This window comes from Myotis nattereri, assembly GCF_964212035.1.
Source record: "Myotis nattereri genome assembly, chromosome: 9".
Classification (NCBI taxonomy): domain Eukaryota; kingdom Metazoa; phylum Chordata; class Mammalia; order Chiroptera; family Vespertilionidae; genus Myotis; species Myotis nattereri.
In genome coordinates, this window is record NC_138084.1 from 81542439 (window position 1) to 81569550 (window position 27112).

Below are 27112 nucleotides of genomic sequence, written 5' to 3' on the forward strand. Positions count from 1 at the left end.
CCTCTAAGTTTACGTATCAAAGTGGGCAGAGGGCACACACTTACACAGTACAGGAAGTGACCCACAAAAATGAAGCCCCAGAACTGCTAGCCTCACCGAAGCTGGTACTGGCTAATATTGTGAAATGCAAAGTCACGCTTTATACACATACTGCTCAATGCTGCCACTCAAGGGAGGTTCCACACTGCATGTAATTAATCTTTGTCCCCTTTTGCAGAGCTTAAAAAGTTTCTCAAACTTTAAAAAAGGGGAAAAAAGCACAATCAGAGAGAGCTTTTCAAAAATAACACCAGGAATGACAGGTTTTTGAAGTTTCCTTGCTCCCTCTGGCAGGCCTCCCTCCTCTAAAGATACTAGAGACAGTGTGGCAGCAAACAGTGAAGACTTCTGGGGCCCTTTCCCAGCACAGGGTCCCCACAGGAGTCCGCTTGCTACAGTAAGAGGTTAAAGTACTTTCTAGAATTTAGTGTTGCGGAAAACTGAGCCCCTCTCATCTTAGCTGCTCCCATAATCACTCTAATCCCCTTAATCCCAGCAACCTTCATCAAAAACAAACAAAATATATATATATATATGTATGTGTGTGTGTGTATATATATATATATATATATATATATATGAACGCAGAAAAAAACATATTTACAAAGTTTATACAAGTGTACACACCCAGTTTTCTACGGGACACGCTTTGCCAGAGGAAAGAGGGTCAAGGCCGACAGGCTACACCTCAAGCGCCACAGCTGCGATGGAGACGCACATGAACCGTCCTTAGTGTCCGTACAGAGCACAAAGGCTTGTCGCATGGCTCCTGCAATGACAGAGACGCTCTTTCCTTTGGGAGCAATGATGTTGCATTGACTCAGCCCAGAAGAAACTTTTACTTGGGACTGTGTGGTTGTTTCTTAAATACATGTATTTACAGTGCGGATGAACTGCAGTTGCATATCAACTCCTCCACTTAAAGAAAAAAAATGGTGTTTAACATTCCTAATAGGTTTCATCTTTCAGCCCTGGGCTTGAGTACTGGGTAGAAAGGGAAGAGAGAGACTTCAACGTGAAACCAAAATGAAATAAAAAGTTTTAAAAAGAAATAAAAGGAAAGAATTACTATTGTTGATTCCTTGGGCTGTGTCTAAAAGATGATATTCTGAATGGTCTCATAGCATAAGGCACTTCGCACAAATAAGTAATAAGCTCTTCAGGCTTAAAAAACGGATGAGTCATCAGGGAGAAGTTGAAATGCACAAGAGTCAGCTGTTGGAGAATTCGGAAATAATAGACAAGCTTGTGTGTTCATCAAGATTCTTCTCTTTTTAGGGTTTCTCCCTTCTCTTCTTTCTCCTCCTTCCTTGTCCCCCCTTTTCCCCAGAAAACATTTTTAAAAATCCAGCAGTTAGTGCAACTAATGTTCAGTCAGCACACAGTGCAAACAAGTGGAACAAAAAAGGTAAATTCCTTCTTTTCAGCTTTTTTCTTTTCACCAGTTAAAAAAGAAAAAAATGTCTGAGTTCTTTTAAATCTTCATAGTTCCAAAATAAAAGATGAAAAACCCACAAGAGAAGAGCATCCCCCCCAAAATGATGTGTCACAGATCCAAGCAAGCCTTCTTTAGTTTGTCAAAGCCTAAAGAAAGAAGAAACCTAAAATTAACCTTTGTGAAAGCAATATGAACTAGGGTATACAGGTTTTTACATCCCCATCCCAAATACTCTCTCTGTAACAGCGTCTACTCAACTCTTGCCTACTGTAGAGTCCATGCAGGATTAAGGAATGTCTGCCAGGCATTCTAGAGGCAGAATGAGAGTCTGATAATTTTGGCCTCAGCCAGCAGTCATTCATAATACTTAAAGGAACTACCTTACACAAACGTAATAAATAGCTTGCCAATATACTAACAAACATTGGCTAGTTTTATGTTTAAGAATTGTTTGACATTTAAAATTTTTAAAAAATGAAAGTAATTTGAAAAATTTAAAAACAACAGGTAAAATGTTCACTGCTAATTTGGAACTCATCATCTCTCAAGTTAAATCATATTCTCCTCAGGAAAATTCCACAAGTCTACTTCCCTTTATGTTGAGCCTTGTTTTGGGCATTTCTACCAGAGCCCAATAGTCACCACAAGATTAAATGAGAGGGTGCAGAAAACCAGAGTGGGCATTTAAAATGAGATAATTGCCCGTGGGTGTGACTCAGTGGTTGAATGTCAAACTAGGAACCAAGATGTCATGGTTAAATTCCTGGTCAGGGCACATGCCCAGGTTGCGGGCTCGATCCCCAGTAGGGGTGCGTGTAGGAGGCAGCCAATCGATGATGTTTCTCTCTAGTTGAAGTTTCTCTCTCTCTACCCCTCCTCTCCCTTCCTCTCTTTCCAAAATCAGTAAAACAGATTTTAAAATATATAAAATTTTAAAAAGACATAGTTATCCTCATTACACATTTGGCAATAAGGTATTGTAGGTAATGTAACCTGACTTACTGAGGCACCCATTTGAAATGAAGAGTGAATTCCAACAGAGATGACTGAACGATAAAGGAAAAGAGAACAGAAAATATTTTCACACCCGAAATTGCTGAAAAATATTCTCTTTGCTTTCATTATTTTTGAAGTCTGAATCTGTCTTGATACTGCTCATGGTATCACACTACTTAAAAAGACTGCATTCAAGAACAACACTTATGGATTTTCTAACGAGACAGACCACAACTTCACCCAAGAGATAGCTGTTTTACTGTCATTTATGCCAAGTGTTTCACCACCCTACATTGCTGTTACGTATGCTAGGACATCTAATTGCCCCCACGAAAGAGGATCTTGATTGCTTTCCTTCCTTTAAATATTATGCTCACTTAGCTATTCTGTAGGTACACACATGCTTGTTATGGTTTATCATCTTCTACAGGCTCGCTGTGGTATTCCGCCACATATAGGCTCTTGTCAATGTTGCTTGGGATAGGTTTAATTTCTGTTCCCAGCTGCTCCTCAATACTTTTCAGGTTGAAGCGATCATCATATGTGATCAAATTGATAGCTAAGCCAAGATGACCAAAGCGACCTAACAAAAAAAAAAATTCATAAAGAGTTAATGTTTTTGTCAAGTGCCACTCTGGGTATAGGAAACTACTTTTCTACTCTCCTCATATTCACATTACTTCCCAAAGGTAGTACTCTATTTTACCTTTTTCAAAGGACAAACTAGATATTTGTGTCAAAAGTTGCCAAAATACACATACTAAACAGTAGTTACAGATTGTACCAGAAAAGTGAAGTTCTCCTTTGTTAATTTTACCTTAAATTATGCATATAGTAGTTAACTTTTTAAACTTTTCTTAATAAGTGTTCTAGAAGAACTAGAAATTAGTCTTAAACACTGAACAACTATATTAGTTTTAATTCTGTTCTCATTGCTACATCACTATTTCACACAAAACCCCACACAATTTAGTGACTAAACTTCTCAAAAAACAAAACAAAAAAACAACAAAAACGTCCACAAAGAGCATCTCCTGTCTTTCCTCACCTGATCTTCCAATGCGATGGAGATAGGTCTCTGCCAGCTTTGGGAAGTCAAAGTTTATTACCACATTCACAGCTTGTATATCAATACCTCGGGTAAACAAATCTTAAAAAACAATAACAAAAAAACCTCCATTATAACTTTCAATATTTAAGCAATTTTAAGCATTTAAACATGTGTCTTGGTACTGTAATACTATTTAACAAATATTTCTAGTATATCTTAAATGTATTCATTTCACTTAGTAATTCAAATGCATTTTCAAATTACTAGCATTACCTTTCATGCACATTATCACAAATAACTTTCTGGTCACAAGTTATCTTTGCCCAGTTCTACAAGAAAATTTTAGAAAATGGTCTAAGGTAATTGCAAATACAGGAAGAGACCAAGATAATTGGTAAACTCATAAAACAAATCTCAGGAATAACCAGTATTTTTATTTTCTTTAGCCTGTTTTTTGCTGAATTATTTATAATGTCTGAGGTAAGCTAATCCCAGTGACTATGCTAATTTAGGCTCTGAAAACTATAAAGAGAAACAACAGGCTAATAACTAGGTTTGCCTTCTTCTACCAGCTCCGCACTCCAACATAATAATCCATGATGGTCATAATAATATTTCAAAAATATTACTTTGAATCTGTAACTCCTTGCTTTAAATGACATTCAAGGTCCTCCTCTCTATGTTTTGGTCTTAACACATTGCGTACCGCATAGAAATCTCTAAGACATATGCCAGGGACCGCACGTTTTTGGGCAAACTGCACGTTATTTAAATCATCATAATGCACTTTAGGTGTTGTTTTTCAATAATTGTAACATTTTTATTTACAAAAACAACTAAACAATTAAACAATTAAAGTTCCTAGTCCTTTTTTAACGTATGGTACTGTGTAAAACATTTTCCTCTATGAAGAGGGACCAAACAAAATTTACATAAGTATCTAGATTCGCTCCTTTTTCCATGGGCGTGAAAAACGAGAACACTCGTGAGCGGTCCTTAACAGATGGCGTGCGAAACACGAGAAAACTCCTGAGCGGTACGAGATGTGTTAACATACTTTTCTAACACATCTCAAAACTTCCTCTCTACCAAACTCATCCACTTACCCTTCCTTGAACATATCTCTCAGCCCTCTATACTTTTGACACCAATCCCCTAACTTAAACTTATCTAGCTTATAAAGCCCATTAAAATTCCATCTATTCCATCTATTCTCACATAACCTCAGCTAGTTACTTCCCTCTCCTATGAAAATTTAGGATTACTTGCTACAGTTGACCCTTGAACAACATGAGGGTCAGGGGCACCTACCCCCGCAGTTGAAAATGTGTAACAACTCCCCCTAAATTTAACTATTAACATAAGCCTTCTATCCAGGAAGCCTTACCAATAACATAGTCGACTAACACATATTTTATGCTATACTAGAGCCCTGGCTGCCATGGCCCTCATGGCCCAGGCTGCCTTGTGGCACGTCGCCCACCCCCCCCTCCCGCCCACTGGTTGTTCCAGAAGGTCGGTCCGCCATCTGGTCTAATTAGCATATTAGCTCTTTATTATATAGAATCTTTTATATATCGTGTTCTTACAATAAAGAATTTTTCTTATTATCTTAAGAACACTTTCTTTAGCTTTAAAGAAAATTTCAATAACACATTTACTGTATTTACTGAAAAATAACCCATGTATAAGTGGTTCCATGCAGTTCAAATCCGTGCTGTTTGACCACTTTCTAAAATTCACATTTGCAAATTACCTTTAGTTCCTTACAGATCTAGTCCAAGGCCTATCTTTGTAAATAAAGGTGTTTTTTGTTTTGTTAATCCTCACCCAAGGATATTTTTCCATTGACTTTTTTAGATAGAGTAGAAGAGAGGGGGAGATGGACGGGGGGTGGGGGGGGGGGTGGGGGAGAGAAACATTGATGTGTATGAGAAAGAGAAAGAAAAGGACAAACATTGATGTGAGAGAGACATACTGATTGATTGCCTCCTGATGGGCTGGGGGTTGAACCTACAACCCAGGCACATACCCCTGACTGGGAATCAAACCTGTGACCCTTTGGTGCACAAGCCAAGCCTCTAACCACTGAACCCACCGGCCAGGGCTCTAAGTCTTACTGCCATGTAGCCATGCCCATTTGTTTATATACTAAGGGTGCTTCTGAGTTAGAATGGCAGAGCTGAATATCTTGTAACAAGACAACAAGGTGTGCAAAGTCTAAAGTATTTACTAGCCACCACTTTACAGATAAAGTGTGCAGGCCCTGCTTTAGACTTCTGTTGTTGTTAATCCTTACTCAAGGATATTTTTTCCGTTAATTTTTTTAAAAAAATATTTTTATTGATTTCAGAGAGAAAGGGAGAGGGATAGAAACATCAATGATGAGAGAGAATCATTGATTAGCTGCCTCCTGCACAGCTCCTACTGGGGTTGAGCCCGCAACCTGGGCACTGTGCCCTTGACCGGAATCGAACCTGGGACCCTCCAGTCCATAGGCTGAAGCTCTCTCCACTGAGCCAAACCAGCTAGGGCTCCATTAATTTTTCTTAGAGAGAGTGAAAGGGAGGAGGAAAGACAGAGAGCTAGAAACATCAATGTGAGAGACACATTGATTGGCTGCCTCCTGTACACACCCCAACAGGAACTGAATCTGCGACCCTTCGGTCCTCAGGCTGGAGCTCTAACCACTGAGCAACTGGCTAGGGCTAGACTCTTAATGTTATTCACCTTTTAATCACTCATTAAACCATTGCTCCTTGAAGAAAGGGGTGGTACTTTGCAGGTATTTGTATGTTTATACATGTTATTCAGTATTAATGACATCACTGTTCTGAAAAATCAGAAAGAAGGCACTGGTACTTCAAAAACCTGAGGGCAACTTGGCAAGTAATGATTAAATATAAAACCCATTGCCCTGGCTGACTTTGGTCAGTGGTTAGCGCATCACCAAAGGATCTCGGGTTTGATGCCCAGTCAAGGGCACATGTGGGAGGCAGTCAATGGATGTGCCCCCTTCTCTTCCCCTCCTTCCCTCCTTCTATAGAAATCAATGAAAAAGATATTCTCGGTATTTTTTAAAAAAGCATTAATCACAATAATTTATATCAGTGTATAAGTACAAAGAACATTTGGGGGGGGGGGCGGCGGGGGGGATTTCTCCCCCTGGCTGGGTAGCTCAGTTGGCTAGAGTGATGTCCCAATACACATGCAAGAAGCAACCAATGAATGCATAAGTGGAGCAACAAATCAATGCCCCCTAAAATCAATAAGTAAAATTAAGAAAAAAGTATTCTCATTCAAACAGGGAAATGCTTAATAGCAAATGACAAATGTGAACGTAAATGTATAATTCACAGCTATATTAAACTGTTCTTCAGATGTAAGGCAGAGAAACAAGATAAACTGGAAGGTATGCAAGATATTTGATAGTCCTTTTTATTCATGTAAATTAAATACTCTGCTAAAAAATTTCAAAGTTTATTTCTACAGTAGCATTTTTTAAAAACACAAATCTTGAAATATTCTAAATCTTGATTTGAATGCACATGTAAATACTCAAATAATATACATATTATTTGTCTATGTGTTTACCTCAATAATTTTTAAAAATTCTAGGCTTTCTCTCTAACCAGAAGATATTAATCTTATACCAATATTAAGATTATATTCCTATCGTAAAGATGGGAGGAGCTTTAGCCAGTTTGGCTCAGTGGATAAAGTGTCAGCCTGCGAACAGAAGGTCCTGGGTTTGATTCCTGTCAAGGGCACAGGCCTGGGTTGCAGGCTCCATCCCCAGTGGGGGGCGTTCAGGAGGCAGCTGATCCCTGATTCTCTCTTATCATTGATGTTTCTATCTCTCCCTCCCTCTTTGAAATCAATAACAATATATTTAAAAAATGAACGAACAAAAACCGGGAGGACACTGAACCCATCTGCTTTGTCTAGCTGCCTGCCTGCCTGCCCAGTGGTTTTGTTCATGCGGTGAAAATATAACAAAATTCAGAATAGTCTGCTTCTGACAAAAAATCAAAAGGCCACAATAAGCAATTTCTAAAACACAGATGGTTTCACAATATAATTCATTTTGTGTATGCTAAAACTATTCAGAAAACACACAAATTCTAAAATTAGTTAGAAGGTAGGTAAGACATGAGTGCCAAAATCAGTCTTCCACAGCTTCAGATATGGAGCCTGATTTCAGGATTAACCACAGCCCATTCTCTACTTCAGAAGTTCTAGAAGTGGTACTAGGGTGAGCTAGGCTATGTCACAGGCTCCTGTTGCGTAATACAGAACAAAACAGCAGAAAAGAAATAGGAAAAAAGCAATGGATCAAGAGAATAAAAAGTACTTACCAGTGCAAACAAGATTGCGGCATAAGCCATTTCGGAAATCATGAAAGACACGATTTCGATGTTCCTAGGAACAGAGCAATGCATTTGATTTGACCAAAACTCATGCACACAGCCCCAAATCCCCACTATTTCTCCTGCACAAAATTTGTTTACACAAATGAGAGGTGAACCAATTCAATATACATATATTTATAATGTTAAAAAAACACCATAAATTGGTTTCCCATAGGAATTAATAAGCAACTAATACATCTCTATATGTTGTATTTATTTTAAGTCAAAGGTATTTATATTTTTTGCTGAAGTGGATTTCAAGTAACAATTCTCACCATGTTTTTGTATATATATATATATACCCTTTAAAAATGTTTCCAACAGACAATGCCAAGTTTGGCTTGACCAAACATCTGTTTTACCCTTTTAGTAATTATATACAGAAGCTAAAATAACTACTTTCCAATTAAAAAACAAAAATGGAATATACACAATGATTCTAGGAAGTGGTAAATCTAGCATCTGGCAAACTGGCTTATTTTTTGAGCACAAAATTCTCCCATTTTAAAATATTCTCATCAGTTTAATATATTCATTTCTTGTGATAATTTCTAACTGCGAGGCGCCTACATGGTGGTGGTATCTGATCCATGACATTAAGCCTCTTTGAAAACCAAATGTGAGTTAAGTAATTTAAGTTCTTAACCTTGACAAGTCTACAGAAACTGCTTTTCATGAAATTTCATTAGGCACACACACAAAAAAATGTCATTATAGCTTTTAATTTATTATGTGCTAAATAAAAAGTTCAGAAATGTAGAGATTCCATCCTTTTCTTAAGCAAATAGTAAAAAAAAAAAAGTACTTGGGTTGAGAGGAGGTTCATAGATACATTAAACATGTAAAATCCTCAGCAATAATGGAAATTGTTGTGTCTGTACTGTCCAAAACCATAGGTGATTGTGACATGTAATGAGGCACTTGAATGTGGTTAGTGTGACTGAAACATTTAAATTTGATTTGATTTTAACTCATTTAAATTGCCACATGTGGCTAGAGGCTATTGTATTAAATAGTGCAAAACTAGAGATAACCTGGGAAAGAAAGGAATAAAGTCTGACATCTGTATCACACTTGACTGTTGACAGATATCCGCACATTATCTCAATCCTCCTTATGAGATAAGAGTATGTATTATTACCCCTATTTCATAGTAGAAAACTGGGCCTTCAGGAGGATAAAATGAAGAGTCCTTCATCTACTAAGGAATCATTTCTTCTTAAACTCAGGACATTTGGAGGAGCATTAAAACAAAATCCAAGAAATACTTAGAAAAAGATGTTTTAAAAATCTGTGCAACTTCTAGTTTGACACTCACCTGCCTCATTTTAGCATGGATATAGAAGCAAGAATAACCCAGTTGAGAAATCTTCTTGGCTAGCAATTCAACTCGCTGAGAGGAGTTACAGAAAATGATCGACTGGTTTATCTGAAGCTGAGCACAGGGGATGAGGGGAGAGACATGAGTGGAAAAACGCCTTTACTTACTTTGCATACCTTGAAAATATTGACTGGCAAACAAATGTTAAAACCATGGTCTATGACAGAGAGTCTTATGACACAAAAGATGCAAAACTTTAAAAATTGTAAATACTATTCATTTACTTAATATTTGCAGATACTTTATAAGTTTTATTGTAGTACAGTATATTTCATAAGGGCACACAATTGCCAGCAAGAATAAAACAAAACAGTAGCTGCAAATACTGAATTAGTGGATGAAGAACCATTGCTCCTAGGATAAATACAGGGTAGTTCCTGTGAACATCTGGTCACAAGTTTTTCTGTGTGTTTTTTAAAACTGGTATTAGAGAGAGGAAGGGGGAGAGCGAAACATCAACTGGCTGCCTCCTGCACATGCCTCGACAAGAGATTGAACCTGAAACATGGGTACGTGCCCTGACCTGGATTCGAACCTGCCACCTTCTGGTGTACAGCACGACACTCCACTGAGCCACACTGGCCAGGGTTGGCCATGAGTTTTTCATCAATGAATCAATAGACAGCCTTGTTTTTGTGTTACTGTTTAAAGCAGGGGTCCTCAAACTACGGACCACAGGCCACATGCAAATACAAATATTGTATTTGTTCCCGTTTTGTTTTTTTACTTCAAAATAAGATATGTGCAGTGTGCATAGGAATTTGTTCATAGTTTTTTAAAAAAATATATATTTTATTGATTTTTTACAGAGAGAAAGGGAGAGGGATAGAGAGTTAGAAACATCGAGGAGAGAGAAACATCGATGAGCTGCCTCCTGCACACCCCCTACTGGGTATATGCCCGCAACCAAGGTACCTGCCCTTGACCGGAATCGAACCTGGGTCCCTTCAGTCTGCAGGCCAACGCTCTATCTGCTGAGCCAAACCGGTTAGGGCTCATAGTTTTTTTTTTAACTATAGTCTGGCCCTCCAAAGGTCTGAGGGACAGTGAACTGGCCCCGTTTAAAAAGTTTGAGGACCCCTGGTTTAAAGACACTTTATTTATTCATGGTCAACAGCACCATAACTAATGCCTGTGCAAGCAAAGTTTATCTAATACACATTTCCTCTGCGAGGCACTTCAGTCTTCTTGTACTTTGGTGCACCAGACAGCACTTTAACACTATGCTTTTAAACAACGAAATCAACAGAAAAGTCGCAAGAAATGCAAAAAAGATGTGGCATTAAATAGGCCATGAATATGACCTTAGTTGGGAATATGCACAATGACTCAAAATTTTCCTCGCATTATGCATGTCCATAAATGACCTCAAATGCATGCAAGTACTGATTGTGATTATAAATTTTGGCAAGTAAAAATTTGAGAATACAGTATCCGCAAACAAGGACTGACTATAATTACTGCAAACATGAGAATCAACTTTAATTAAGGTCAAACTATTTTAGAATTAAAAGCACCTAAGACTTGTCAATTATACCCTATCAACTTCAGACCAGCTGAAACTATTTTTCAGGAAAAGCTAAGAACTTTTTTTTTTTTTTTAAACATTTAAAGTGATGGGGAAACTGATACAATTGTGTTTTATTGGAATTAAGTAATGGATAATGTTCAGGAAACCTATTCCTTACCCTGGAGAAAAGTGTGTTGAGGCAGTGTACTTTTTGGCGCTCAGTTACATATGCGTAGTACTGGGTTACTCCCTTCAAAGTTAATTCCTCCATCAGGTTAATCTCATAGGGTTTCTGCAAATGGGAATTCTGAAAACAAACAAACAAACAAACAGTAAATAAATAAAACAGAAGAAGTCTTATTCTTAGTGAAAGCAGAGTGTATCTCTTAAGCTCAAAATATATCCTATACATCTGTCTGAAAAAACTTTTGCTTTAACACTAGAAAGACTGAAATTTAGTATATACCTATATTGCCCAAAAGCAGTCAAAATGACTGCATTGTGAAAGAATAATATCGGAGCACTCTTCACTTATGTTCCTTAGCTTTTCCAATAACTCACTTCTATTCAACATTTCTTTCATGAATTTAGGGCGCAAAAGAAATAAAATAAACAACTTATTAGAACAAGTATCACTGCATAAAGATTCGAATAACAAGTACTAGTTTAGCTTATTGAGCAACTGCAACTCATCAAGTATCGACAAGTATCATGTACTTGTATGTTATCATGTGACGGTAATCGAAAAAAAATGAAAACTGTTATTTCAATACAGAGCCGAACTGGTCATATAAGAAATTTACTCAATTCAATAATAAGAGTCTAAAATTTCCCAAGCAGTCAAAATGACTGCTTTTGGGCAATATAGGTATAACACATATATATATACCGGAAATAAAGGAGGGGGAGGTAACTACAATTATTAATAAACGCATTTATATGTTGTACAAAAAGTCACAAAATTCTAAGACATTGTGTCCTTATATACATAATTGTTTTTCTAATTGAAATTAAAAAGCAGTCAAAATGACTTCCTTGGGCAATCTAGTGTTAAGGATGTAGCTCTCTTGAAAACAAAAATATACAATCTTTCATGGAAGAAATAAATTACAATTAAAATGTGAGATTTAACAGTCAGATATGTAACTAAGTTACTATTTTGTACTTTGTGTACAGGATTATGCTGTAATAAATTTATATAGCATCAATGGCTGTGTCAGCAGCCTGACACCAAAAAGTGAACAATGAAGGATTTAATCAAATTACTATTTAAAAATTCAGTTAATTTATGCACAACAAACCTTAATCAGCTGAAAAAAAAAGCCAAAAACTTAAAAATAATCAGCCTAAATTGTAGCCTGATAATAAGATATAATTATGAATAAAGATATGCGCCTGAGAAACAGGATGGCATTGCTTCCAAGCACATCTGTCTCACACTCACCATGAACTTCTGTACACTAAGAGGGAAAGTAGCGGAATACAATAAAATCTGTCTGTTCTTAGGTAGCGTGAGAATAATATCCTCCATTATTTGCACAAAATCCTGTGACAGCAACTTATCTGCCTGCAGTACAAGAGAAGACAATTATTAAAAACAATTAAATAACGTCAAGGTCTTTGGTAACTACGGCATCATCCACCAAGAGCATTCATGGAATGTTCCTGGTGGTAAACATGAAGTTCTCTACACCACAACATAACCCGACAGCACCAAGACATGCCCAGTGACTCAGAAGGAGGAAAAGTCTATAATACCCATCTACAGGGGGAAATGGTGGCAGGAATCCTAGCAGATTCCATAACAGAATTTTAATATGATTTCCTTTAAAGAGGCAGTATGGTATACTGGTTAAAAGTACAAGCTGCAGAGTCAAATTACTTGGATTGAAATCTTGTTTTCTTCAATTTACTACACGGGGAGGTTGCTTAACCAATCAATTCTTCACATTCTACAATTTTTAAATTAGGACGTGTACTCACTACAGTAACTTCACAGAATACCTATCTTATAAGGTTGTTGCAAAAATTAAATTAAAAACAAAAAAACATGTAAAGCACCTAGTGTTAACACAGAGTGAAAAATAAATGTTCCCTCCCATTCCTCAAAAAAAAAAACCCAAAAAAAGCTGATCTGAATTAGACCACAATCGACCTGATCTATCTATCTATCTAGCTAAAACGCAGACCAAATAGGAAAGTAATTTTATTTCAAAATATTAACAGTGATATACTGTATGTATAAAACACTACTGGACACAGAGCCGAGTAAGTTCTTAAAGCAGCCGTGGACAAACTACGGCCCGCGGGCCGGATCCGGCCCATTTGAAATGAATAAAACTAAAAAAAAAAAGACCGTACCCTTTTATGTAATGATGTTTACTTTGAATTTATATTAGTTCACACAAACACTCCATCCATGCTTTTGTTCCGGCCCTCCGGTCCAGTTTAAGAACCCATTGTGGCCCTCGAGTCAAAAGTTTGCCCACCCCTGTCTTAAAGGCACTTACTACCTAGTGAGATAACACATGTAAGAGAGACTAAAAAACCAAATACCAAATATGATGCGCTAAATGAGGGGCTGAAGACATTCCATGCCTTTTAAGATGTATCACTAAATGGAAAGCGACTTAGCATGAACTTGGTTTGAGGTAACTCAGCAACTTCTCATCTTGAAAAATAAAAATAAAATCCAAACTATATGGCATCCCTAAGAAAGGCACAAGGCTGAACTATTCCTATAAATAACTATCATCTATTGCCTTTAAAGGGCAAAACATGTTTTATAAGCATATTAGTTTCAACTGACAAAAGTCGTGTGTTTATTAGAAGATCATAAGGAAAACACAAAGAACCTTTGCTTCATTCACTGACAATTCTAAATAAAGCTCAAAATAATACAGAATAGCATCTTTGCAAATGAAGAGACATTACCTCATCCAATACTATCATCTGGACATGATCAACTTTTGCTACTCCTTTCTTGATAAGATCCAGGATTCTCCCAGGAGTAGCTATTACCACGTGCACTACACAAGATTAGAAAACATATTCTCATTAATTTTAGCTTGGGCAAAAAGGATGTAGTAAAGGCTTGCATACATATATAAACCTTTAAAAATATGTATCTATTAGAGGCCTGATGCATGAAATTTGTGCATGGGTAGGGTCCCTAGGCCTGGCTGGCAATCAGGGCTGATCTGTGGGGCGACCAGCAGAGCAATGGGGAGTGCGGGGGGGGGAAGGGGGGGGACGACCGTGGGGGGTGCCCCCCTGGCACCAGCCTTGGCTGGCCTGGGGCCTGCAGGCTGGGGGCAGCTCCTGCATTGAGCGTCTGCCCCCTGGTGGTCAGTGTGCGTCATAGCGACCAGTTGTTCTGCGTTTGGTCAATTTGCGTTGTTGGGAGAGTTAGGAATTCAGTAGTCCCTCCTTATCCAGTTTCACTTTCCATAGTCAAATGCAGTCTGGAAATATTAAATGGAAATTCCCAAAATAAACAATTCATAGGCTTTACATTTCAAGCCATTCTGAAAAATGTAATGAAAACTTGCACCTTTCCACTCAGACCTGCCCAGGATGTAAAGCATCCTTTTGCCTCAAACTGTGGGTCGCGACCCCTTTGGTGGTCGAACGGCCCTTTCACAGGGGTTGCCTAAGACCATCCTGCATATCAGATATTTACATTACGATTCATAACAGTAGCAACATTACAGTTATGAAATAGCAACAAAAATAATTTTATGGTTGGGTCACAACATGAGGAACTGTATTTAAAGGGCCAGAAGGTTGAGAACCACTGGTCTAATATATCTGCTAACCACCTATTAAGTCACTTAGGAGCCATCTAGGTTGTCAGATAGTTGTACCTCAGTGCTTGTGTTCAAGTAACATTTATTTTACTTAATTAAATGGCCTCAAGTGAAGAGCGGTGATGCTAGCAATTTGGGGGTGTCAAAGAGAAGTCAGAACATGCTTCCTTTAAGTGAAAATGTGGAAGTTCTCCACATAAGAAAAAAACTGTATGCTGAGTTTGTAAAGGTGTATGATGAGAATCAATCTTCTACCCATGAAACTGTGAAGAAAAAGAAATTTGTGCTAGCTAGTTTTGCTGTCATACCTCAGACTGGCAAACTTAGGACCCCTGTACATATAAGTGCTTAGTTAGGATGGAAAAGGCATTAAGTTTATGAGTAGTAGATGTGAACAGAGAAGGGCCAAATTCACACAACTTTTATTACAGTATATTGCTGTAATTGTTCCATGTTACTGTTGTTAATATCTTACCGAATTTATAATGTGTACGTATGTATATGTGTGTGTGTGTGTGTAGGGTTTGGCACTACCCTAAGTTTCAGGCATCCATGGGGGGAGGGGAGGCCTTACAACATATCCCTTGCAGGTAAGGGGGGACTACGGTAGTACAAAGAAACAAAGATTTGTATTTTAGGACATGGATTTCTATTTCATCTTAGGTTGACTAAGATATACTTATTTGTTTCACCTCTACATGGGATAGGCTAAAGCAGTGATTGGCAAACCGCGGCTCGCGAGCCACACGCGGCTCTTTGGCCCCTTGAGTGTGGCTCTTCCACAAAATACCATGTGTGGGCGCGCCCGTACAGTGCGATTGAAACTTCATGGCCCATGCGCAGAAGTCAGTTTTCAGCCTGGGCAAGTCTATTTTGAAGAAGTGGTTGTAACTATAGGTTTAACTAAGACTTAAAACTTAAAACTTTAAGTAAAGTTTATTAAGTTAATTTTAGGGAACGTTGTGGAGTGAAAGAAGATGTAGTGTTGAGGACTGAGAAAGGTATGTTGAGATGGTTTGGACATATAGAGAGGATGAACTAAAGGAGATAGACGAAACAAGTATACAAGATGAGTGTGGATGGGAGAGTTGGAAGGGGTCGAACTCAGCGAATGTACCTCAATCAGATTGAGGACGTTTTTAGCAAAGGCCAGCTTAGGAGTCCCCTAATTAAGTTAATAACAATGTACCTACCTATATACTTTAAGTTTAAAAATTTGGCTCTCAAAGAAATTTCAATCGAGTTTGCTGACCACTGGGCTAAAGGTTCCCAAATCACTTGCTCCAAATAAAGGGCATATTTCCTTCTTAGGAAATCCCTAATGAATAATAAAAGGCATAGCAGGCTTCTAATATAGTGGACTGCCTTTCAACTAGAACAATGGTCTTGAGGAAATTGTTATAAGGATCAAATGATATAATCATGTAAAATAACTGTGTAGTATGAAGACTATAGTAATTGATCTAATGAAAACCATATTAAAATCTAATATTCTATGTATAATTTTGTAAGATTTCATTCTTGTTTTATCTTTTTTTTCACACAGTAATGTATCATGGAGAACCTTCATAAAAATTAATACCGATCAGCTTCATTCTTTAATGGCTGTGTGGATTCCATTCAGACTATCCTCTAATGTTCAGGCTGTTCCAATTTTTCAGTACTACAAAACCACAATGTAGTGAACAGCCTTGCATTTGCCCAATTCTTTCTTTAAAGATTCTTGGCCCTAACTGGTTTGGCTCAGTGGACAGAGCGTCGACCTGCGGACTGAAGGGTCCCAGGTTCGATTCTGGTCAGGGGCATGTACCTTGGTTGTGGGCACAACCCCAGTGGGGAGTGTGCAGGAGGCAGCTGATCGATGTTTCTCTCTCATCGATGTTTCTAAGTCTCTATCCCTCTCCCTTCCTCTCTGTAAAAAAAAAAAAGATTCTTGAAAATATACATAATTTTGAAATATACCAACTTGCCCACCATAGAGATTGCATTAATTTATACTCCTATATTGTAAGGCAGACTATTTTGCCACAAACTCATGTTATTGGTTACTAATGTGTTTTTGGTCTTGCCAATCAGAAAGGCACAATATCAATTTGCTGTTTTTATTTACATTTTTCATTTTAATTACTGTCAACCTGTCTTTTTTCTTGGATGAGGCTGTCATTTCCTTTATTCATTTTTCTACCGCAATGTTTTCATTCCTTATTAATTCTTGTTTAAATTGATTTTTAAGACACAGAAGGGGGGAGGAAGGAGGGGAAGGGAGAGAGAGGGGCGCACGCACACATCAATTGATTTCCTGCATTCAGGGATCAAACCCACAACCTAGGTATGTGCCCTAACCGGGAATCAAACCCGCAATCCTTTGGTGCACGATACAACACTCCAACCAACTGAACCACCTGGCCAGGGCCCTTATTAATTCTTAAAAACAATTTTTCATAAGTTATTGAAAGGAAATGCCTGTGTATGAAATTACACTTAGAGAGCTAGGCGACTTTGTATGAGTTATTTCCTACCTGTATCGTCAAGCCTCATTATGTCATCACGTAAATTGGTTCCTCCTGTGGTTGCCATCACTTTGGCCCCTCCCATGTGTTTGCTGACCTGGATGCAAATTTGACTGACCTGTAGAGCAAGTTCTCTTGTAGGAACAATCACCATTGCTGAAAAATAACAAGCAAAGAGAAAATAGGAAAAAATAACATATATTTTAAGAGTTTAAGAAGCTACAGAAATACTGCTCCTTGCAATCTAGATAGACATATTAAAAAATTAAATCATAATAGGCCTAACCAATTCTAAAAAGTCAAATGAACAAATCTTTAAAAAAAAACCCTTAGTGATCCAGATATAGACGTTTCCTAAACAATGATGCTATAAGTCTTGTTCTATTCTCGATTACAAACTTTTAAAGGGTTCTCTATAAATTGGCACCTGCTTAAAGTTTACTAATTTAATATTTCAGTAAGAGACTCACTAGTCTAAACACCCAAATAGGAAACTCTTGCCCCAGGTTCATTTATATCACATGAAAGTAGGTAAATGAAAGATGGGAGAAATTATAGGTCACAACAGCTGAAAATTAAAACAAAACTGCTTTAAAAGTGAAAACTTAACTCTCTTAGCTTACTCTGTTACAAGCACGGATATGTTTCTTCCCTACTGTCTCAGCTTTTAAAATTCCAAAAACGCATGGCTTTAAAGAGAAGGGAATTCATGTTTCTGTAGGAAACTTGCAGACACACAGCTGCCACAGAGACAATTCAGTTCCGTAGGTTTTTTTCTATTTGTTTATTTTTGTTCATTAGATTCCACATATAAGTAAAATCAGTTTCATAGTTTTTAAGTAATAACATCCAACAATTTAACTTCTCATGATCTTAGTATTCCTATCTAGAAGGCAATAGCTTACTTTGCCTATATCAACGGAATATTGTCGAAACTGCATAATATAAAAAAATATTTTGAAAACTAAAGAGTTGTGGGGGGAAAAAAAGGATAAATACTAATTTCAGATTATGTAAATTCTAACTTAAAAAAATTACCTTCTACATAGCTCCAAGATTTAAACTGTCATTTTTAGTTTAAACAAACAACTAACCTTGTATATTGTCCTTCTTCAGGTCTAGCCGTTCAAGTAAGGGAATGAGGTAGGCACCACTCTTGCCCGTTCCATTTTTTGCTCTAGCTAAGATATCCCTACCAGATAAAGCGATGGGAATGCTCTCCTCCTAAAAGAGACAAGACAATACAAATTACTTGTGAATAAAAACAGCACAGCCTGGCCGGCATGGCTCAGTGTTTGAGTGTCAACCTATGAACCAGGTAGTCACAGTTCGATTCCCAGTCAGGGCACATGCCCGGGTTGCAGGCTTGATTCCCAATGGGGGGTGTGCAGGAGGCAGCCAGTCAATGAAATGATTCTCTCATCATTGATGTTTCTCTCTCTTTCCCTCCCCCTTCCTCTCTGAAATCAATAAAAATATATATTTTAAAACAAACCCAAAACAGCACATAAGCAAATTCTTCTCTAAATACACTGAAGGTATATCTCTTTGGTATTGCTTTAAAGTGTCCTTTATGTTTGCATTTTACAAGAATAAGTAAGTAGAGACCACGTAAATGAGCAAGACCAGTCAGCATCACCATCATTATCAACCAATATTTATTTACTAAAACTGCTCATAGAATATATATTAAATTGCATTCCAATGTAATAAAAACTGTACATGTAAGTGTGTATGGCCAAGGAAGCTGAGCATCAACAACAAAGAGAACAAAGAAAGGAGGAACTTGAGCTGACACACACAGAGAGAGAAAAAGCAGAAGACAGTTCACAATTAAAAACTGGAGGAAAAAATGACCAAAAAATACAAAGCAAACACTATATATGATATTTTAGGACTAATAAGCCAATTTTACAATGAAAACTTGTATCTTGGACAACTTACCCTTGCAAAAAGCAGGAATAGGCTGGAAAAGTCTAACCTCAGGTCCTATTTCATATTTAATAATTAGATCCATAAACCTCCAATATCTGTCTTACAGCCACTCCTCTGTCCTGAAATGTGCTCAAATGGAGAGTCAATTCCAATCTAGTTACCTCAATCCATGGTCACTTGACTAGAGGGACTCTCATTTTCATATTTAAATTACTGTCATGTGTGTTTTGCAGAAGACAACATTTCCGATTAAATCAGGACAAATTTCCCAGACAATAGCAAAGGAGTCTCAACATTACTAAAAATTAAATACACATATATCTACAGGGAAACTAAAAAGGCAGAACAAGTATAAACAGGGAGGAAGCTGAACATTCCTATTTCTCAAATTAAAGAAATTAGTTTTAATTTTTAAAACTAAAAAGTTAGGTCCAGCCAGTGTGGCTCAGTGGTTGAGTGCCGATCCATGGACTAGGAGGACATGGTTTGATTCCCTGAGGGGGCACATGCCTGGGTTTCGGCAGCTCAGTCCCAAGTGTGGGGCATGCGGGAGGCAGCCAATCAATGATTCTCTCTCATCATTGATGTTTCTCTTTCTCTCCCTCCCCCTTCTCCCTTCCTCTCTGAAATCAATAAAAAATATACTTAAAAAAAATAAAAACCCAACTAAAAAGTTAGGAAAATAAATTAGGAGAATCATAATCATTATAATAATTAGTTCTTTCTATGCCTAAGCTTATGACCAAAAGAAATCTCTCCAGCACTTCAAAAAAATTTTTAAATATATTTTTATTATAGAAATATCTAAGTCATAAGCATAATGACTTCTATTTCCCACCATGACACTTATTCTACCCAGAACCCAATCACAGGGGTCAGATGGGTTCCGTATGGTCAGAATAACTAGCACAGACACCAGAACTGTGAAAATGGTCTGGTGACAATACTGTTAAATTGTTCCTATAACTAGCAGTAAATAGTCTGCTTATTGTGGTAAAGCAGGTCAAGGAAGAAAATGACTGGAGATCAAACCCGCAACCTTGGTGTATCAGGACAACACTTTAACCCACTGAGCAACTAGGCCAGGGCCTCTTCTATGGTTTTTAAACAGGCCGCCTGCACACCATAGCCCCCCCCGCCCCCCCCCAAAAAAGGGAGAGGGAATGGATAGGGCTAAATGGTCTCCAAGGGTCTTCCAATGATTTTCTGAGCCAGGTCCTTTAAAACTATAAACATTTTTAATGAAGTCAAGCAGGGTAGAATTAATTGGGGGTATCCTAATTCACATTTTGGATATGTCATTTGATTTAGATTGAGGCCACTAACTTCTAAATTCCTCTATTTTCTTTGACAGGGCTCATGCTCTACAGGAACTGTTTAAGGGTAAGACTTTGTAACAAAGTCAGCAAGCTAGTCTGTAGTTAGGATGCACTGGTATTTTGCCTGTATGATGGCCATGATGATTAGTCTGGTAATTCAGCACATCCACACTGTCTCTTACCACTGTTTCCTAGGAAGACCAGGTAATATGAAGCAAGAAAACTCAGATTCAGGCAGCTCTGAAACCAAGAGGAAATAATGTGAAGCTGCCAGCAGAGAAGGAGAAAAGGAAGCTAAAAATTCTTGAAACACTGTGTGCTAGGCACTCTGCTAGGTAGATACCTTACAATATTTATGTCCTTTTAAGTTTGGTACTTTTTGTTTTACAATGTATAAAATGGATCCTCAGAGATTAATTGTTTTGCCCAAGGTCATGAAGCAAGAAATGCTAGAACCAGGACTTGAATGTAAGTCTACAAATAACAACATGTAAGTGAGGATGTGGAGAATTCAAAACCCTCACACACTGCTAGTGGGAATGTATAGCCACTTTGGAAGTCTGACAACTTCTCAACAGGTTATACAGCATTAGCACATGAACCCACAATTCCACTCCCAGAAATATAACCCCCAAAGTGAAAACATCTCCACACAAAACTTGTACATTCATGTTCACAGCAGCACCTATATAATAAAAGCCCAGCAACTATTACGGCAGAACGACTGAAACGACCGGTCGCTATGATGCACCAGCTGCAAGGGCCACCACCAGAGCTGCAGCCGAGCCCGAGGGCCCCGGGGCTGGTTGCACAGCCGCCGCCAAGGCGCCGGTAAAGAAGAACGCGAAGGTGGCCAGTGTGAGCGTGCAGCTTAAGATGAAGGCTCTGTGGGACAAATTCCATCAGCTGGGCACCGAGATGACCGTCACCAAGGCTGGCAGGTCAGGGCACCCCTCTCCCCGCTGCGACCCTCCCCATGTGGCACCAGTCTTGGGTAGTAGTGGGCTTTGGCCCGATCCACACGAGCAAGACAGAGAAGTGGGGTGGGGGGTGCAGCCGGGCAACGTGTGAGTCCGGCTCCTTCGCTCTCCGAGTCCCGGCTCTAGCGAAAGCCACCTGGCGCGAGCCGGAAGGTATTGCTCAGGAGGCCAGGAAGGTGGGCGAGAGAAGCCTGTGGACCTGCCGCCCGACCAACAGCCCAGGACCGGGCACTGCCAGAAATGGGCCGGCTCAGAGCACACCGAGCTTGGGGAGAAGGCAGCTGCCTGTAAGGGACCTTGCCACCAGCCGGCTCCCGATGGATCCCACCTCAAAGGAAGCTTGGTCTTTGGTTCCTTAGTTCAGTCTATCCTGGCTAAAGAGGAGCAGTTGGGCACATTTTAGGGGAGAATTAAGACTCTAAAACAGTGTCTTCTGTTCCGTGGAGATGGCCACCCAGTTGTGTTGGGCCTAAACTCCGGGTGATTGTGGGGCCTGGCTCTGCCACTGGGGCCTGCATTTTCCAAATGGCCTGTATTTGTTGTAAGGGCCCAAAAAGAAGAAGGAGAACAGGTTTTTCGAAGCAATGGATTTGACCAACAGACGAAGGCGAGTGCCAGGCTGTGTCTAATGTACACACAGAGACACTAGCTGAGTCTGCCTGGCCAAAGGGAACTCAGGGCCTGTTTGCAGAGCCTTCTGGTGGTTTCTGTTTCCTTGCTGAGGCTGTCCTCCCTGGGAAGCCTGGGGTCCATGCTCAGCTCCAGCTCAGTGGGTCTTCTCCAGGCCCCTCCCCCTGGCCGCCCTGCCCCCAATCGGCCCCCCACCCCAATGGGGGGCAGTGCCAGCCAGCCTGGCCTGATTGGGGCGGGCCAGCAGGACCCCACCTGTGTAGGAATTCATGTACCAGGCCTCTAGTTATTCATAATAGCTAACAGTGCAAACAACCCTACCAACTGATGAGTGGATAAACCAAATGTGGTATAGCCATACAATGGAACATTACTCAACAGAAAGGAATAAAGTTTTGATATATGTCACAACATGAATGACCCATAAGGAAGTATGATATGCCAAAAGAGCTAGCCAGAGGAGACCACATATTGTATAATTCTATTTAAAGGAAATGTCTAGAATTCTTAAATCATGCTATAGAGACAGAAAGTAGATTAGTGGGTGCTTAGAGCTAAGAGAAAATGAGGAGAGACTGTTAAAGGACTTTCTGAGTGGTCCTCAACCTTCCTAATGCGGCGACCCTTTAATACGGTTCCTCATGTTGTGGTGACCCCAATCATAAAATTATTTTCATTGCTACTTCATAACTGTAATTTTGCTACTGTTATGAATCGTAATGTAAGTATCTGCTATGCAGGATGTATTTTCATTGTTCACGACCCACAGGTTGAGAACCGCTGGTTAGGGTGCTGAAAATGTTCTAAAACTGATTGTAGTATTGCTTGCACAACTGTGAATATACTAAAAACCACTGAATGGTATGATATCTGAGTTATATTTAATTTAGCCCAACAATCCCACTACCTTAGGTCTGATGATGGCAGAATCATGCCGCCTTAGTTCTCCAAGTCCATGATCCTCTGTAAGGTCTAGGAACTGATCCAATCTCTCTCTCTCTCTCTCTATAAAAGCCTAAGCGACCATTACGACCTAACGACCAGTCAACCAGTCACTATGATGCACACTGACCACCAAGAGGCAGACACTCAACGCAGGAACTGCCCCCCCTGGTGGTCAGTGTGCTCCCACAGCCAACCTCCCATTGGTCCCTCCCCACAGCCCCCCCGGCCGTACACCAAGTCGAGTGAGAGAGAGACATATATAGACATATGTAGGCACATATATCTATATATAAACATATATAGATATGTAGATATATAGAGATATAAAGATATAGATATTGGATGTATTTTTGTTACGTTAGTATCCATTTCCCTTTCTTAGTAGAACCCTAGCTTCCTTCTGAGATATTATATCTCCCCCACCCAATATATCCATAGTCTAGCCAACCTCCTTAGTCATATGGTAGACACTGGCATTGCTGTGTTTTCCACAAATTCTCAGGCAAAATAATAGTGAAGAAAAAGACAATGTGAATGGTAGTCTCAGGTATCTAATACTTTGGCTAAGTGGCTGGAGAATTAATTGCCTATATGCTATACTAGGGGTGCGCAAACTTTTTGACTCGAGGGCCACAATGGGTTCTTAAACTGGACTGGAGGGCCAGAACAAAAGCATGGATGGAGTGTTTGTGTGAACTAATATAAATTCAAAGTAAACATCATTACATAAAAGGGTACGGTCTTTTTTTTTTTTTTTTAGTTTTATTCATTTCAAATGGGCCGGATACGGCCCGCGGGCCGTAGTTTGCCCACGGCTGGGCTATACCAACACTGAGAATGCAAATAACAAAGTCAATTTTAAAATTTAATACAAAGGTGGGAAATAGAACCCAGCAAGGGTCTGCTAAATGAACCAATAAATAAAACTGTTATATGGAACAATAACCCATAACATTTCTTCTGCATTTATCACATACTAGGTACTGTATTAAGCATACTAACATTCATCATCTCACTGAATTTTCACAATAGCCCTATGGTATATGCTATATCAATTTTATAGGTTAGCAAACCAGGGCTTAGGAAGATATCTCAAACAATCAACTAAAAAAGCAGTAGCGTTGGGATTCAACCTGGGCAGCCTGCTTGCAAATCTAGTGTTCTTAGCCAGTTCTCTAAGCAGTTTAGACCAAGTTCACCTGCCAACATATGTTAACCATAATTTCAAAGCTTTCTACATGCAACTGGCTTTTTGAGGGCCTGTTTCCTGCATGCACCTTGCTAAGTACCAGAGATACAAAGTTGAATGACTAGACCCTACAGAAGAGTTCTCAGAACACTTTTTTATCCGTACAGATAAAATACATTCACATGAACTACAGTAGGTCCTCAGGTTACATCGGAGATCTGTGCCTACGGTGTGCAGTAATGGGAAATGCGATTTTCGCCGTAATTCGGAACCCACCTACATAGGCACCTGTCACTCACATGGAGCACAGACACAGCAGTAATGAAGTGAAACAGTAAAAAAAATTTAAAAGAAAGATAACAATTCCTGACCTTTACTTGTGGTAAATAAATAATAAAAAACATAAAGTACATATGTACATATGTAGAAATGACGGAACTTTTTTTTATATATAAATAAATGGGAGATGGCGATGTAACCACGAGATGATGTATGCCGCGTCTGTCTGTACATTACAGACAAGCAGTTTATATATTTTTAATATCCACATTCACACTGCCTATCTGATTATGTATAACCTTATCTTGATACTTTCTCTAGCCATAATAAACTTCTTTTGGTTTGTCCACTAAGGCACACTTTCACCCCTAGACAATCACTAGCCTAGTGTTCTGTGCTTAGAACATGGATCAATTCTTCTTCCAGGTTGTTCCATCTTCCTCAAATGGCTACATATTTGTGCAATTTCAAGTAGAAAGTAGTATTACACTAAATTATCTGTACAATTAGCTTCACAGACTGTGAAGGCAGGAATGCTCTCTGCCTTTTCAACACAACATCCTGCACCTAACACTTTCTAGGCCACTCAATGTTTGCTTAATGAGCAAGTGCTCAATGATGTCATAGGGGATTGTCCTTAAAAGCTAGATGCAACACTTTTAAGTTACATAAAGAGAACAGTCGTTCATCAAATCTGCATATGTACACTGCATGTTTATGTCTACATATATGCATGTACATGCATGCATACATACTGTATATTCCCTTGCTCTTTCCACTGAAAGGGCCAAGGAGCAAAGAGTGCACCTAGTGTTCAGATGTTGGCCTCTAACCCTATTCCCCACTAACTGGAACGGGGGCTGGGAAAATGGCTGATTCCAAGGCTGGGGCAGGGTAGGTACAGATAAGCTTCATGATATGCCAAAAACGAAGTGCTCAAGAAAAATGGAGGGAGGAACGGGTGAAGAGGTGGAGCATAAAGGATTTTTTAGGACAGTGAAACAACTCTGTATGATACCATAATGGTGGATATATGTCATTATACATTTGTTCAAACTCATAGAATATACAACACCAAGAGTGAATCTTAAGGTAAACTGCAGGCTTTGGATGATACATGTCAATGTAAGTCATCAGTTGTAACAAATGTATCACAATGTATAACTCTTGCAGAGAATACTGATAATGGGGGGGGGGGTGCTATGCATAAGTGGGGACAGGAGTATATGGGAAATCTCTATCTTTCAGTTCAATTGCTGTGAGCTGAAAACTGCTCTAAAAATAGTCTATCCATGGCGGGGGTGGGATGGGCTGGGGGGGTAGATAGGGCGAAAAGGGGACATATGCAATACTTTCAATACTAAAGACTAAAAAAATGAAAGAAAAGAAACCTGATAAAAATAAAATTTAAAAAATAAAAATTATCTGAAAAAGAAAAGGGGGCATGTTACAAAACAACCTCGAAGGAGCTCATACTACCCAAATCTGGGAATTTGAGCACAAAAATATCATTGGGGGAAAAAAAAGAATTCATGATTCCATACCGATTTTATACACACACACACACACACACACACACACACACACACTAGAGGCCCGATGCACGAAATTCGTGCAAGAGCTCGGCCCTCACAGCTCCAGCTACCTTGGCCCATCGCGGTCCTGCCCACTGGTCGTTCTGGTGTCCAGTCTAATTAGCATATTAGCTCTTTATTATATAGGATATGCATAAGGAGATAGGGAAGGCTCTTTAAAAGCCAAAGGAGTCCTAGAGTTGGAAACTCATTATAATCCAACAAAGATAGGATCAATGGATGCTAAGACTAGGAGAAACTTTGATGAAGAGTAGGATCTCTGCATGATCTTAAAGTGATCTCTACAGATGCTTATTAACTCCAAGATAGGAAAAAAGCTGCAATTATACAGTAGAAAAATCAGAGGCCGCTTTGACGGGGTAGTCAAAATTAAAATCATCAATGAGAAATAGACAGGCATTGTGCACACCTCCACACGTGATACCCTGAGAAGGCCACAGCATGATTTCTACAGTATTTTGGCTAAGAATGTATTAACTTTAATCACACAGAAACATGAGACAAACCCAGAATGAGGAATGCTCTGTTTTAAAAAGGGTAGCTGAAACCGGTTTGGCTCAGTGGATAGAGCATCGGCCTGCGGACTGAGGGGTCCCAGGTTCGATTCCGGTCAAGGCCATGTACCTGGGTTGCGGGCACATCCCCAGTGGGAGATGTGCTGGAGGCAGCTGATCGATGTTTCTCTCTCATCGATGTTTCTAACTCTCTATCCCTCTCCCTTCCTCTCTGTGAAAAATCAATAAAATATATTAAAAAAAAAAAAAAAAAGGGTACTATATTTTTTAATATATCAATATCATAAAAGACTAAAACAGACTAGGGAAATGCTGAAAGAAGGTTAGAGAGATATAACTATATGCAATACTCAATCCTAGGATGGATTCTATACCAAGGAGGAAAAAAAATGCTAAAAAGGACATTTTCGTGTCAATTAAAAATTAGAATCCAAATGATGAGATAGAAATATTGTATTAATGCTGACTTGACTGCAGATAACTATATTGTGGTTATACTAGAGGCCCAGTGCATGGCCAGGGGCTGGCGGGGAGCTTGGCTGTGGGAATGCACTGACCACCAGGGGGCAGCTCCTGCAT

At 39.1% G+C, this 27112-nt stretch overlaps 1 protein-coding gene across 1 annotated transcript in view; it reads right to left on the bottom strand.

Annotated features, from left to right (window-relative positions):
- Nucleotides 1-666: 666 nt before the first annotated feature.
- DDX6 (DEAD-box helicase 6) overlaps nucleotides 667-27112 on the bottom strand; it is a 35658-nt gene continuing 9212 nt past the window's right edge. Inside the window, exons 5-14 of the mRNA XM_081099136.1 lie at nucleotides 18241-18370; nucleotides 17156-17302; nucleotides 13762-13856; nucleotides 12272-12394; nucleotides 11006-11134; nucleotides 9255-9371; nucleotides 7883-7946; nucleotides 3522-3623; nucleotides 2874-3056; nucleotides 667-1623 (exon numbers count right to left, since the gene is read on the bottom strand). Coding sequence (XP_080955262.1) covers nucleotides 2881-3056; nucleotides 3522-3623; nucleotides 7883-7946; nucleotides 9255-9371; nucleotides 11006-11134; nucleotides 12272-12394; nucleotides 13762-13856; nucleotides 17156-17302; nucleotides 18241-18370 — 1083 coding nt within the window. The 3' untranslated portion in view covers nucleotides 667-1623; nucleotides 2874-2880. The remainder of the gene's footprint in view (nucleotides 1624-2873; nucleotides 3057-3521; nucleotides 3624-7882; nucleotides 7947-9254; nucleotides 9372-11005; nucleotides 11135-12271; nucleotides 12395-13761; nucleotides 13857-17155; nucleotides 17303-18240; nucleotides 18371-27112) is intronic.